Source organism: Myotis yumanensis, unplaced genomic scaffold (assembly GCF_028538775.1).
Source record: "Myotis yumanensis isolate MYYU_CA2020_CCGP unplaced genomic scaffold, mMyoYum1.0.hap1 SCAF_20, whole genome shotgun sequence".
Classification (NCBI taxonomy): domain Eukaryota; kingdom Metazoa; phylum Chordata; class Mammalia; order Chiroptera; family Vespertilionidae; genus Myotis; species Myotis yumanensis.
Genome location: NW_027223771.1, coordinates 1,323,402 through 1,337,381, shown reverse-complemented (window position 1 = coordinate 1,337,381; position 13,980 = coordinate 1,323,402). Strand labels below are relative to the sequence as shown.

Sequence of the window (13,980 nt, the reverse complement as noted above, 5' to 3'; positions counted from 1 at the left end):
ATCCAACCTCAGGGAGAAGTGGGGGTGGGAGGGTGGGGGCGCGATAGGGAGAAAGTGTGGAGGAAGGGGAGAGATCAACCAAAGGACTTGTATGCATGCATATAAGCAAAACCTATGGACACAGTCGGGGGGAGGGGAGGTGAGGGCATGTGAGGGAGGGGAGAGGAACAAGTGGGGAGAGGTCAATGGGGGAAAAAGGATTCATATGTAATACTTTAAACAATAAAGAATTATAAAAAAGGAAAAAAATAAAAAATTTTTAAAAAAGTGAAAAGAAAGTAATAATTTAAAAAAAGAAAAGAAACGAGAAGGCCCTCAGAGACGGAGCCGATCAGCATTTTAGTCGGCAGAACCATTAGGCAGCAGCTTCTGAATCTATAACCTGAGCTTATCTTTCTCTTTCCTTTAGAATCTGGTGACTATTTGTCCAGAAAAGCCTAATTTCACGAAGCAGAAGCTCACCACCTCTCAGCACCCTGAGACCCCTGAAGTCACCGAGTCCACTTATCCAGTCCTGGAAATACAAATCAGACCGCAGCGGTGTGACAGTAACACCATCATCAACCCCGGGTTATCCCAACGTGGGGGTCTAGTCAGCATCTTAGCCTTTCTGATGCTCATGTGACGGTCTATCGTGCTTAATGGAGGCACCATCCACCTGGGTGCGCCAGTTGGGAACCTCAGCCCTCCCCCCCGAATCCGTTCTCTCTCCCCCATCTCTGCCCGTCCTGTAGGGGAAAGTCCCTCTATGTTCCAGCCTCAAGCCATCCACAGGGGACTCCTACTCCTTCCCCCTGGAGGCGTGTTAGAGGGAAAGTTCTTACTCACTCTTCCCCAAAGGAAGGGGAGTAGCTCTTCTGTTGATAAGAGAAGACATCTGTTGGCGTTGGCACGTGGGTGGGGCCACCGAGCCACAGACGCTCCAAACAAGCCCCACCCTGCCTCTCAGCGGGCCTGCTGGTGGCTGGTGCAGAGCAGCGTTCTCCTTTTGGCTTCCTGTTTCCATGTGGCGAGTGCACCTGGGGCGGCTCAGGAAGTGCCCTCGGAGGCAGTGGGTGCCGTTTTCTCTCCTACCCTCTGCCACTCTGTTCTACCAGGGGCGCGTCTGGGGCGGGCCTGGGACCTCCCATGCAGCTGGTGGGATGGGAACTTGGAGTCCGCTTCATCCAAGCGCCCCCTCCCCCGCCCCATTCCACCACGATGAGGTCCAGGGGCAGGTTTAATATACAAAACTGGTCACAGCCGGGGTCCTTCCTAATTTCTCCACCCACGTGCTCACCATCACTCTACTTCCTCCTGTCCTATTCCCTCCAACGCTGACTTGCAGGACACATCTGAGAGTCAAATGTGGCGTCTTTTTGAGTCTGCCTACACGGGAACATCGTCCTGTTTCTCTTAGCGTGCGAGCGACAAATAGGTGGCAGGTAGAATTTGGAAATTGAATACTTTTGCCCTTAAATCTCTAAAAACCAGCATTTCCTTGTCCTCTGAGATGAAAATCTCTAGTGAGTGTGAGGAAAAAATTGGGTTTTGTGATCAAATAAATTTTGGAAACCCTGGGTTAAAGATAAGAATTAAAAAAAAGTTTTAATTGATTTTAGAGAGAGGAAGGGATTGGGATAGAGATAGAAACATTGATGAGAAAGAACCATCAATTGCTACCAGCCTGCAACCCACGTATATGCCGTGACCAGGAATCAAACCAGTGGCCTCCTGGTGCATGGGATGACACTCAACCACCGAACCACGCCAGCTGGGCAAAGAGGTTTCTTAACTGGCGGGTTTCTAGCGCCCTCCTACTAACTGAGGAAGAGCACAGTGTTTCTCAAAGGTAACAGACCACGTACTTCAAAGAAACAGTGTTCTATAAACCAACATCCTAAAATGTTCATCTCATTCTATGAAAAGAACCAAAGCAAGGCCCACCCCACAGAGGAGAGCCAGGTGTGAAGGCATCTCTTCCCGGCTGTTCACTCTAGTTAAGATGCAGGACATTCTCAAACCTCCTCGGGAATATAAATCAGAAATGTTCTAAACATTTGCTTTACTCTCTTTCTAAAAACACCTATTTATTTATTTATTTATTTATTGCGAATCCTCACCCGAGTATATTTTTCCATTGATTTTCAGGGAGAGTAGAAGAGAGGGAAAGACAGAGAGAAACATTAATGTGAGAGAAACACATCAATTGGCTGCCTCCTGCACGCGCCCCGACCATGGCTCAGGCCGGGGAAGGGCCTGCAACCCAGATACGTGCCTTGTCAGGAATCAAACCCGGGACCTTTTGGTCTACAGGCTGATGCTCTGTCCACTGAGCCGAACCAGCGAGGGCAAACACATCCTTTTAGAGGAAGGCAGTTGCTATAAGTCATCGTGTTTCCCTTCTTTTTCAGTGTATTACCCACAGGTCTGAGATACTATTATATCTGCTGTAAGTGTATGTTAATAGTTCAGAAATTCAACAAGGTGGCATCTGGGATACGCATTCGCTGCTGTGAGGACTGAGGAGTGAGGGGCTGCCAGAGACGAGTAGCTGCTGGGAGGGAGGAGAGCTCCTGGTTCCGAATTCTGACAACAGGTCTCGCCAGGGACCAGGCAGTGCCTCTCTCCTGCCATGACTGTGGCCCCGGCCAGAGCCTGCTGGGCAGTGCCCTGGTCTTCGCTCGTAGTGCCCACCCATGCCAACAGCCGGGCTCACGCACCAGCCTCCTCTGCGGGACGGCCGCCCACTGCAGGAGGGATCTCCATGGGCCAGAGCTCTGCTGGTGTGGCTGCCCACGCTGGGAGGAAGCTGGGATATTTGTTAAACAATGCTCGTTTCAGTTAAGAGCACCGTATCAGAGCACTGAACTGCTGCCTGGGCCAGTTTGCCTGTTCTAGAATAGCACCCAGCCAAGAAACAGCTGTGACAAGAGAATTCGGAATACAATTTTTCTTTTTGTCCTAACAAGGATTCAAACCAGTGTTAATACTTTCAAATGATAAAACTTCACTAAGGAGGTAATAGACGAGTGTCAAAGGCAACCATTTTAAGCAAATACTTTTTTTTGTTAATCCTCACCTAGGATATTTTTCCCATTGATTTTTAGAGTGAGTGGAAAGGGGGAAGGACAGGAGCGGAAGTGGGGGGGGAGAGAAACATTGATGTGAGACATCGATTCGTTGCCTCCCACATGTGGGATCAAACCTGCAACCCAAGTACGTGCCCTTGACTGGAAACCGAACCCAAGACCCTTCGGTGTGAGCAACACCAGCCAGGGCAGCAAATTCTTTCACAACCAAATGATTGCAGCCCATGAAAGGAAAGGTGGAACCACAGCCCTCTCCTTCCGGGTTCTCCTGAATGGATTAATATCTTCCTCAGAAGGTCATTTCACTTTTGTATTTAACTGGAGCTCATAGTCCCGAGATTCCTCAAAAGAGACTCACTGTTCATTAATGGGCAGGCCCATGTTTAAAGAACATTTTTTGGCCCTAGACAGTGTAGCTCAATGGATAGAGCATGAGCCTGTGGACTGAAGGGTCCTGGGTTCGATTCTAATCAAGGGCACATGCCCAGGTTGCAGGCTCAATCCCCAGTAGGGGGCGTGCAGGAGGCAGCTGATGAATGATTCTCATTCATGTTTCAATCTCTCTCTCCCTCTCCCTTCCTCTCTGAAATCAATACAAATATACATATATTTTTAAAAGAACACTCTTTGACTCAGCTGTCCAGTCCCAGGACTCCGGGTAGGTGCTTAAGAAGAGAATCAAGAGACATCGCATGATCTGTGGATCAGACTTATACGGTTTGCTGAACAACTTTCACTTATCTGTGTATGAACTGGGTTTCTGCTTTTCCTTTCCCTAGGAATTCATCTGCTCTCACAGTGACACACATATAGGGCCAAGTCATATCCTGTGCTATTTCCCCTGAAAAGAGACAAAGTCTCCTGAACACACAGAGTAGCCCCCGCTTCCGGGACTCTGCACAAGCTATCCCTCTCCGGGAACATTCCCTTCCAGCTCTTTTCCTCTCTCTGTCACTTACGACCATTTGAAATTATTTCCTTAGCCAGGTAACTGCCATAAGCGTCTATGACGCAAGCGGCAGACCTTTTTAAATTAAATTAAAAATATAGTGGCAGTGAACTGGTTAATCCTTTGTTTGCCTGTTTGCTGTCTGTCATCTCCCACAGGACAGTACACCCAAGAAGGCAGGGGCACGTCTGTCTATTCACCACTGAGTCCTGTGCTTAGAACAGTGCCTTGCACAGAGAAGCCGCTCTGTAACTAACTGTCGGATACATGAACACATTATCCTCTTACTTCTTTTTTATCCTTCAAGCCTCAGACTTTCCTTCAGGATGCCTTCTCCATCCCCCCAAGACTGGTTCAGGCTGCCCCTACGAGCTCGCACAGCCCGAGCTGCCTCACTCTAGCTCACCGCACTGTGTTGTGACACGTCCTTGCCTAGCCGCCTCTCGCACTGAACTATCAGCAATTTGAGGGTAGGGACCATATTATTTTTTATTTTTATTTATTTTTTAATCCTCACCCGAGGATATTTTTCCATTGATGTTTAGAGAGTGGAAGAGAGAGGGAAAGACAGAGAGAAACATCAATGTGAGAGAAACACATCAATTGCTTGCCTCCCACATGCCCCCAACTGGGGCCCCGGCCAGAGAGGAGCCTATAACTGAGGTACGGGCTCTTGACCAGAATCGAACCCAGGACCCTTCGGTCTGTAGGCCGGACGCTCTATCCACTGAACCAAACTGGTTAGGGGGGGACCATAGCATTTTTTACATAATATCAGCAATGTCTACAATGGTGCCTGACACTAGCATATACTTAAATCAATGGGTGAATGAACATTCCTCTCTGTGGCTTTTCTTCAACCCCCTCCTCTTCTAACTTATTCCTTTGGTTATAAGAGCTGTGAGCATGTGTATATATTTAGACTATACTTGCTGCAAAAAGGATCTGAGATAACTACACACCCGCACACACACTCAGGATATTTAGAGAGAGCACCTACATGGAAAGAGGAAATTGAGAAATCAGAAAAAGATATATTGTTAAATCAAGCGAAGAAACACTCAGAGGCTTTTGCTTGAAAATTCCAAGTGATCTGGACAATGGTTTGACGTACTGCTCCACCCACACCTGTGTGAATTAGCTGAAGAACTGCCTCCATTCTCCTTTCCCTCCTGCATTCTATGTAAAACTTATTACACATTCCAGAAAGGGATTCTCAACATCAGTTGTCATCTTCACTTTCCCTAATAATGGCCACATATCATACAAAACTAGGAGTCAGGCCCGAGCCAGTTTAGCTCAGTGGATAGAGCACCGGCCTGTGGACCAAAGGGTCCCAGGTTCGATTCTGGTCAAGGGCACGTGCCTCGGTTGTGGGCTCCTCCCTGGCCCAGGCCCTGGTCGGGGCGCATGCAGGTGGCAACCAATCGATATGTTCCTCTGGCATCGATATTTCTGTCTTTCCCTCTCTCTTCCACTCTCTCACTAAAAATCAATGGAAAAATATCCTCGGGTGAGGATTAAAAAATAAATAAAATAACGCCTTTAAAAAATAACAAAAAAACAAAAGTAGGAGTCAGAGTATCTCAGTGGACCCAATGCCATGCATGTCCCTGGGGGCAGGAGAGAGGGAGCAATAACTGTTCCCTGGGGAACATCCTTTGCTCTGAATAGATGGAAACCTGCCAGGAGCCTGAGGGCAAGGAAAGCAGCCTGTGCACCTGCAATTCGCCGACAGGGCCTGCCCTGCGTCTGGTCCTGGTCATGAGCCAGTGGATGCGTGTGGTACAGGGAGGGGCCCAGGCTGGGAGTCAGCCTGACCTGGGCTGAATCCGGGTCCCTCCAACCTCAGCAGTGGAATCTTAGGCCAGTACCTCTGGCATCCAGTTTCCTGAGTGGAAAATGGGGGTTAAAAAAACAAACGACTCAGTAAGTCTTGAGGATAAGTGACATATAAACTGCCCAGTACAGTGCCTGGCATGGGTAGGTGCTCAGTAAACATGAGTGCCCTTCCCCCCACTTCCTGGTTTTTAGGCTTCTGGAGCCAATTCTACCATCACTGCCAGGAATTCGGCTCTGCAGTCAGACTGACCCCGCCTCTGCGCCTTCCTCTACCTCGGTGTGAGGAGTGAAGGGAGAGCAAGGCCCCCCTGACATGCTCATTCTATGTCCTGGCCACAAAGTCCAGCTCGGCTCTGTGCCCCCAGAGCCCTCCGCCCAATGCTGGCTGCCCATCGGCACGCCAGCTCCAGCCCCTGATAAGGACCGGTCAAATAAAACTGTCAGGTGAGATCACAACCTCTTTATTCCTCCTTAACAGCCTAGGCCAGTGGTCGGCAAACTGTGGCTCGCGAGCCACATGCGGCTCTTTGGCCCCTTGAGTGTGGCTCTTCCACAAAACACCGACTTCTGCGCATTGGCCACGAAGTTTCAATCGCACTGTACGTGCGCGCCCGCACGTGGTATTTTGTGGAAGAGCCACACTCAAGGGGCCAAAGAGCCGCATGTGGCTCGCGAGCCGCACTTTGCCCACCAGGGGCCTAGGGGTGTGCATGACCGTACAGGAATTTTCCTAAATACTGGCTATCTATTTCAGTTGTTCTTTACTGAATTTGAAAGTCCATAAATAGAAAAGCCTATGCAATTTTGTCTGTAAATTCTAACAGCAGGTCAACATAAATAAAACTAAATCACATATCTGTTTCAGCGAGATAACTGAATCAGATTCTCTCAAAGCCGGTTCAAAGTCAGGTTTAACTCTGACGTTACTCATTTCTCCAGAAAATGCAAAGAAAGCCTTGCAATGAGGCTGCATTCCATGCTGATGTCCAGTTACTCCATGAAACAGAACCTTACTGACGCTGTGGTAAACACCTGTAACAACCTTCCCAATGGCGCAGAGGTGTTTCCAGGTTCCAAGTTACTTACTTTCATTGCCTCCATTCATCAGATAAAACGAAGATTTTGAGGCCAAAGAGGAATTGCAGGGAAGATAAATCCTGAAAACCTCCCAAACATTTCAAAATGTATACGCTCCTTAGACAGTGAGAAAGGATATTTGCCGCCCAGGCTTGTCTCCAGGCCGTCGGTGGAGGGGGTGGAAGCGGGTCCTCGACGGCCTCTCCACCAGCCCGTGGTGGCGGGTGCCCCGCACGTTATCGGCCTGATGAAAGGACGGCTGCAAAGAGAAGGGGAGAAGGTTGGCCTGTGACCATGAAACTGCCACTCACTCCCAGGAACAACAACAAGTAACAAAACAAAGGGAAAGAGTGCTTTTATAATTTTACGCTATGACTTTACCTGAGTCAAGGTAAAGAAAGTAACGTAGCACACGAAGCTGTTTCTATATAGTTGCAGAATAAGTAAAAGTAGTCTTGTCCGGACAGCGTGGCTCAATAGTTGAGCATTGACCTATGAACCAGAAGGTCACGGTTCGGTTCCCGGTCAGGGCACATACCCAGGTTTCGGGCTTGATCCCCAGTGTGGGGCGTGCAGGAGGCAGCCGATCAATGATATTCCCTCATCGATGTTTCTATCTCTCTAACCTTTTCCCTTCCTCTCTGTAATCAATAAAAACATATTTTAAAAAATAATCTTTAGTGTATGAAGATAGAGGTGAAAAAATAATATGTTAATACTAGAGGCCTGGTGCACGAATTCGTGCACAGGTGGGGTCCCTTGGCCTGGCCGGCGAGCGGGGCGATTGGGGCTGATCGGAGCATATCGGGACTGGCTGGCTGGATGATGGACCGAGGGAGATTGGCTGTGGGAGTGCACTGACCACCAGGGGGAAGCTCCTGTGTTGAATGTCTGCCCCCTAGCGGTCAGTGCGTCATCACACCAACCAGTCAACTGGTCGCAATGGTCGCTTTGGCTTTTATATACATAGATACGTTGTCGCAGTTAGGAGGTGAAGAATCAGGGGGCTATGGGTTCAGACATCAAATCCCAGAAGCGAGGAAGTACACCTGAGATGTGACAAATGTGAAATTTAAGACAGAAATAAGCTGGATACCTGCAGTATCCAGTGCCCAGGAATACAGATACAGTAACAGAAATAAAATGGGCCCGGCTGGAGCGGCTCAGTGGGCTGAGCGTCGTCCTGTGCACCCAAAGGCCGCTGGTTCGATTCCTGCTCAGGGCACATTGCTGGGTTGCAGGTTTAATTACCGGTAGGGATGGAAGGCAACCAATTGATGTTTCTTTCTCACATCGATGTGTGTGTGTGTGTGTATGTGTGTGTGTGTACCTTCCTCTCTCTAAGCATGTCCTTAGAGGGAAAACAAATAAATAAAATGGAACAGCTACAGACTGGGGACTATTTATTCTGCACAGTGACTTTATAATTTTGATTGAATTGACAATATTAAAAATTCAGACTTAGGAGCTTCTAGGAAAATCAGAACATCTTGGCCACACGGATCCCACGCGGCAATAATGGGCTGGAACAAAGTACAGTGGGGCCTTGACTTACGAGTGTCCCGACTAACAGGTTTTTCGAGATACGAGCCATCTCTCGGCCGATTTTTTTGCTTTGAGTTGCGAGCTAAAATTCGGGTTACGAGCCAGCTTCAGATACCCCACCGCTAGTTGGCGCAGCGAACGTCACAGTGAACGCCACAACATCAGCCCAGCATTCAATTTATTGTAATGGTGAAAATTGATTTGACATACGAGTAATTTGAGTTATGAGCTCCGTCACGGAACGAATTAAACTCGTAAGTCAAGGCCCCACTGTAGCTGCTCTCTGTAAGCAGGAAGCCCGCTCTTGTGCTTTACTGACTCGTGTTAGATATTTGAGTTTGTAGCTTCGGGTAAGAAGAGAAAAAAGAATACTATCTAAATACAAGTGGAAAATTTGCAACTCATGATTCCCAAAAGGCATGAATGAAAGGATAAAGACATTCAAGATAAACCCATGGTCATTAGATCCAAAATACTTTGTTAAGGGTGCCTGGGGCATATTCTTAACATTTTTGAGAATGGCAGCATAAAGCACATTTTTGGTTGTCAGAGAATGAACCCCAGGCTGAACCATTATAGCTCACATAATGAGGTGATGTGTATGCACACTGCATACACAGAGATGAATGTTTATGAAATATGTAAAAACAGACTTTTAGTGAAATTGAGTATGCAAAATAGCTTGCTTACTATGAAAGGAGTCCTGTGAGACCAACATTCTGTGTCCTCAAAAAATGTACATACAATGTCTGTAGATTCTACTACATTTTTTTAAAAATATATTTTATTGATTTTTCCACAGAGAGGAAGGGAGAGAGATAGAGAGTTAGAAACATTGAAGAGCTGCCTCCTGCACATCTCCCACTGGGGATGTGCCCGCAACCCAGGCACATGCCCCTGACCGGAATCGAACCTGGGACCCTTCAGTCTGCAGGCCGACGCTCTATCCACTGAGCCAAACCGGTTTCGGCTCTACTACATTTTGAAAATGAAATGTATTTTCATAAACACTGTCTTGATAATCATTCAAAATGTGTATACATTTGGGGGGACACCCTGTGGTGGTTTTTTAATCTTCACCTAAGATCATGCCTCCTCCACGTGCCCCGCCTGGGGATTGAACCTGCAGCCTGAGTATGTGCCTTGACTGGGAATCAAACCTTGACGTTTTGGTGTACAGGATGCTGCTCCAACTAACTGAGCCACACCGGCCAGGCCTGGAATATGTTTATATAGGGAACTTCCTTTAGCTGAGAATTGATGGCTCATTTTTCTTGATTAAACATATGGATTTTCTCATATTGGATTTGGGAATTTCTCCTGACTGGGCTGATAAAATGTCTGGGCTCATTTAGTTTGTTTCCATCTGTTTTACAATCTAAATCTATTAACTCCTAAAATAAAGAGGTCTTACTGAAGAACAACTTCTGGGCCTGGAAGAAAAATACTCATTCTGACAGGTAAGCTGGATGTGAATGACGCTGAGAAACACCTTTGTTGACCAAGAGGATGCATCGCACCACAACACACTTCATATCAGAACTTGTTTGTAAAATAGAAGCGATTGTAAGAGACAGATGACTGTTCCAGGATAAAAGACAAGTAGAAGGTTCTCAGGTAAGACAATCACATAGGCCCTGGCCAGGTAGCATCATCCCAATACGCCAAGGTTGTGGGTTCGATCCCTCGCCAGGGCACATACAACAATCAACCAATGAATGCATAAATAAGGGAAACAACAAATAGATGTTTCTCTCCCTTCTTCTCTTTCTCTCTAAAAATCAATACATTTTTAAAAGTTTTTTAAAAATCCGACTGGCGTGGCTCAGTGGTTGAGTGTCGACCTATGAACCAGGAGGTGATGGTTCGATTCCCGGTCAAGAACACATGCCCGGGTTGCGGGCCCGATCCCCAGCATGGGGCGTGCAGGAGGCAACCAGTCAATGATTCTCTCTCATCATTGAGGTTTCTATCTTTCGCTCCTTCTCCTTTCCTTTCTGAAATCAATAAAAAAATAAAAATCATATTTTCACTATAGCAACGTTAAATGTACTTGAAAATAGCATTTTCACCTAGGAGTCTTCGAGCACAACTATGACTATGCTGGGCTTCCAGAGGCCAGGCTGCAGCGGCTGAGGGTCTTTCGAAAGTTCTTGAAAAGTCTTCTAGATCTCCTACTACACTTTCCCTTTATGCATTATCCTTGCTGGCCCAAATCCTGTACTGCTTGGACTCAGTTTGGGGGCAGTAGTCTGTGCTTACATATGATATTTTCTTTTCTTCCTCAGTGGGGCCCAGCTTCAATTCTCTGCCCCCACAGCAGCTGATCTTCCAAACTATTTGTGGCTTTGGCCTTCTCAATACACAGGGACCTGCCTTGCGCATCAAACGAGTAGAGCAGTTGTCCAGTCAGGGAAGCTGGGGGCTGAAGGCGGTTTCAGAGGGAAGGAGCCCATCAAGCACTATGGTGTTTGGGACCCCAAAAAGCTAGTGACAAACAGACACATGATTCTCCATTTCCACCGACTTCTAACTTGTCTTGCTTGCTAGAGCTAAAATTCTGTTATTGGAAAGTACATTTCTTAAGTCAAGTTAAAAAAAAAAAAAAAGAGAGAGAGAAAACCCTGCGACCCTGAAGACCAAGTACAAGGTGAGACAAAAGTAGGTTTACAGTTATGAGAACATGAAGCAGAGCTTATTCTTGTATTACTATTTATGAGTGATTGTATTATTTCCTGTATGAACAACTATAAACCTACTTTTGCCCCACCCTGTACTCCATTTTTTCTGTTCCTTTTCAAATTTTATCCATAGTTTTTGTTGTTGTTTTTTACTGTAATATATATTTTTATTGATTTCAGGGAGGAAGGGAGAGGGAGAGACAGAAACATCAATGATGAGAGAGAATCATTGATTGGCTGCCTCCTGCACACCCCACACTGGGGATCGAGCCCGCAACCCGGGCATGTGCCCTGACAGGGAATCGAACAGTGACCTCCTGATTCATAGTTCATAGCTCGACGCTCAACCACTGAGCCATGCTGATTGGGCTTTTTTATCCATAGTTTTTTGTTGTTGTTGTTTTAAATATATTTTATTGATTTTTTACAGAGAGGAAGGGAGAGGGATAGAGAGTTAGAAACATCGATGAGAGGGAAACATCAATCAGCTGCCTCCTGCACACCCCCTACTGGGGATGTGCCCGCAACCAAGGTACATGCCCTTGACCAGAATCGAACCCGGGACCCTTCAGTCCGCAGGCCGACGCTCTATCCACGGAGCCAAACCGGTTAGGGCTAGCCTGAGTTTTTTATCTATAGTTTTTACATGGTTGTTCCCACAGAGAACATATATTTTTGCGATCTCTTTTTGTACTTAACGTCATTTTACAAAAAATATTCCATATGTTACATAACCCTTACAGCTATTAAGCCAGCATTTCATTTCCCATGCTTATGAGGCCCACATTCTGTGCTGCAGTTCAAAAACATGTGATTTGGAACCAAAGCAGTTCCAGTCCAGGGTCCTCCACTTACTGAGAAGTTACTTCATCTTCCTTATCCGTAAAGTGGAAATAATGCTGCTGATAATTTCCTTGCAGGCTTGCTGAGAACACTAAAGTATGTACTGCAAACGCTGCCTTCTCCCAGGGATCCTGGATGTTAATGGACCGATTTGTACCCTCCAACACCCATGGGTTGAAGCTCTAAGCTGCAATGTATTTGGATATGAGGCCTCTAAGGAGGTATCTGAGGTCGAAGTGAGGTCCTAAGGACGCATTCTAATCCAATGGGACCAGTGTCCTTATTAAGAGAAAGTGACACCAGCCCTAGCCAGTTTGGCTCAGTGGATAGAGCGTTGGCCTGTGGACCAAAGCGTCCAAGGTTCGATTCCGGTCGAGGGCAAGTACCTTGGTTGTAGGCTCCTCCCCAGCCAAACCCTGGTCAGGATGCCTGTGGGAGGCAACTAACCAATCGGATGTTTCTGTCTTTCCCTCTCTCTTCCACTCTCTCAAAAAGATCAACAGAAAAATATCCTCGGGTGAGGATTAACAAACAAAACAAAACAAATGAGGAAGTGACACCAGAGGGAAGGCCATGTAAGGACACAGCAAGGTGGCTATTTACAAGTCGGGAAGAGTCCTCACCAGAAACCAACTCCGCCAACACCTTGGTTTTTGGACTTCTAGCTTCCAGAACTATGAGAAAATAAAGTGAAGTCCCCCAGCCATGGGACTGTTAGGGCAGCCTGAGCTGACCAATACACTGGGCATTAGAAGGATAGAGGTCCAGGTGGTTGACACTGGAAGCACTTAGAGGTGAGGCCGCCCTAGACTCCTTTTGTGGACAGCAAGGGTAGCATGAACGCTAGGGGCCTCCCCAAAAGTCTCCCCCAAGGGTCGGAGACCTCAGCTAGACATCCACCTGCTGCCCACGCCAGGTCATCTGTGAAAGCTGCAGCCTGGGAAGAAAGGCTGAAAAGAACGCTGGCAGGGCCTGTGACTTTCTTTAGCCCATGGCTCATGAGCAAACGCGATGTACGTCTTGTCAAATAAAATTCTCATACTCTCCCTTCTGCCATGAGAACGCCGTCTCAAGCAACGGGTGCGCCTTCAGCCTTGGGTGTCATTCTCAATTCCTGTCTATATCTGAGTCCACGTCTGCTTCCCTCTCTCCGGTAACATTCAGGTGGCATAGGAGATGGCTGAGAACTGAACAGCTCAGGAAGGTGCTAGATGGAGTGAGCTAATGCTTGGGCCTGAGGTCTCACGCACACTCTTTTGCTCTGCAGGCTCTCCTGCGGGCCCGTGATGGTGGTTTAGTTCTGAATTTTACTCCTTAGATCTCGGTAAGCGCATGAAAGACCAGCCCCTAGTGCTGAATACACTTCTCCTGGGGGAGGTGTAGGAAGGCAGGCAGGCGCCTGGGTTCACAGGGCACTTTACTTGCATGCAGGCTCTAGTTCCTGGGGGACATCAGAGGCCCTCTCTTTCAAAAAGGGTCAGCCGGTCTCACAAAGAGACAACTGTGCCTCACGAGGGAACCCAGCTGGAGATCATTCCAGCCACAGCCAGTACCTCCTTTGGTTTTCATGATGACGGGAGGGAGTCCTGAGACCTGCCCACAACAAAGAAGAGGCCATTAACTCACTGCCTTGAGGTTAAAAGGACCGTTTAATGCTACCTTATGAATTGAGTAGAATGAATGGATTTCATAGCTTGGGGAGAGACTGTATTTTATCGCCATAAAAAAAAAAAAAAATAAAACACCTTAAAGATAAAGTCAAAATATTTTACAAAACCAGGGTCAGGCCTCCGGAGCCCTGCCAGCCCTCCCTGCCTGCGGGTCCCCACCCTCTTCCTTTGCCCTCTGCGGTGTCAGACCTGGGCAGGAGACGGTGCTTATTTACACAGGCCAGAGGGCGAGGTCTTCAGTTCACAAAACTCCCGTAAGGCTCCTAACTTCTGGGAACAAGGCAAGGTTTTCCTCCCCACAG

The 13,980-nt window shown here is 47.4% G+C and overlaps 1 protein-coding gene across 1 annotated transcript in view; it reads right to left on the bottom strand.

The window, feature by feature from the left end:
• Positions 1-13,980, bottom strand: part of CRTC3 (CREB regulated transcription coactivator 3) — a 104,527-nt gene that overhangs the window by 34,564 nt on the left and 55,983 nt on the right. The window contains exon 3 of the mRNA XM_070400668.1: positions 7,079-7,198. Coding sequence (XP_070256769.1) covers positions 7,079-7,198 — 120 coding nt within the window. The remainder of the gene's footprint in view (positions 1-7,078; positions 7,199-13,980) is intronic.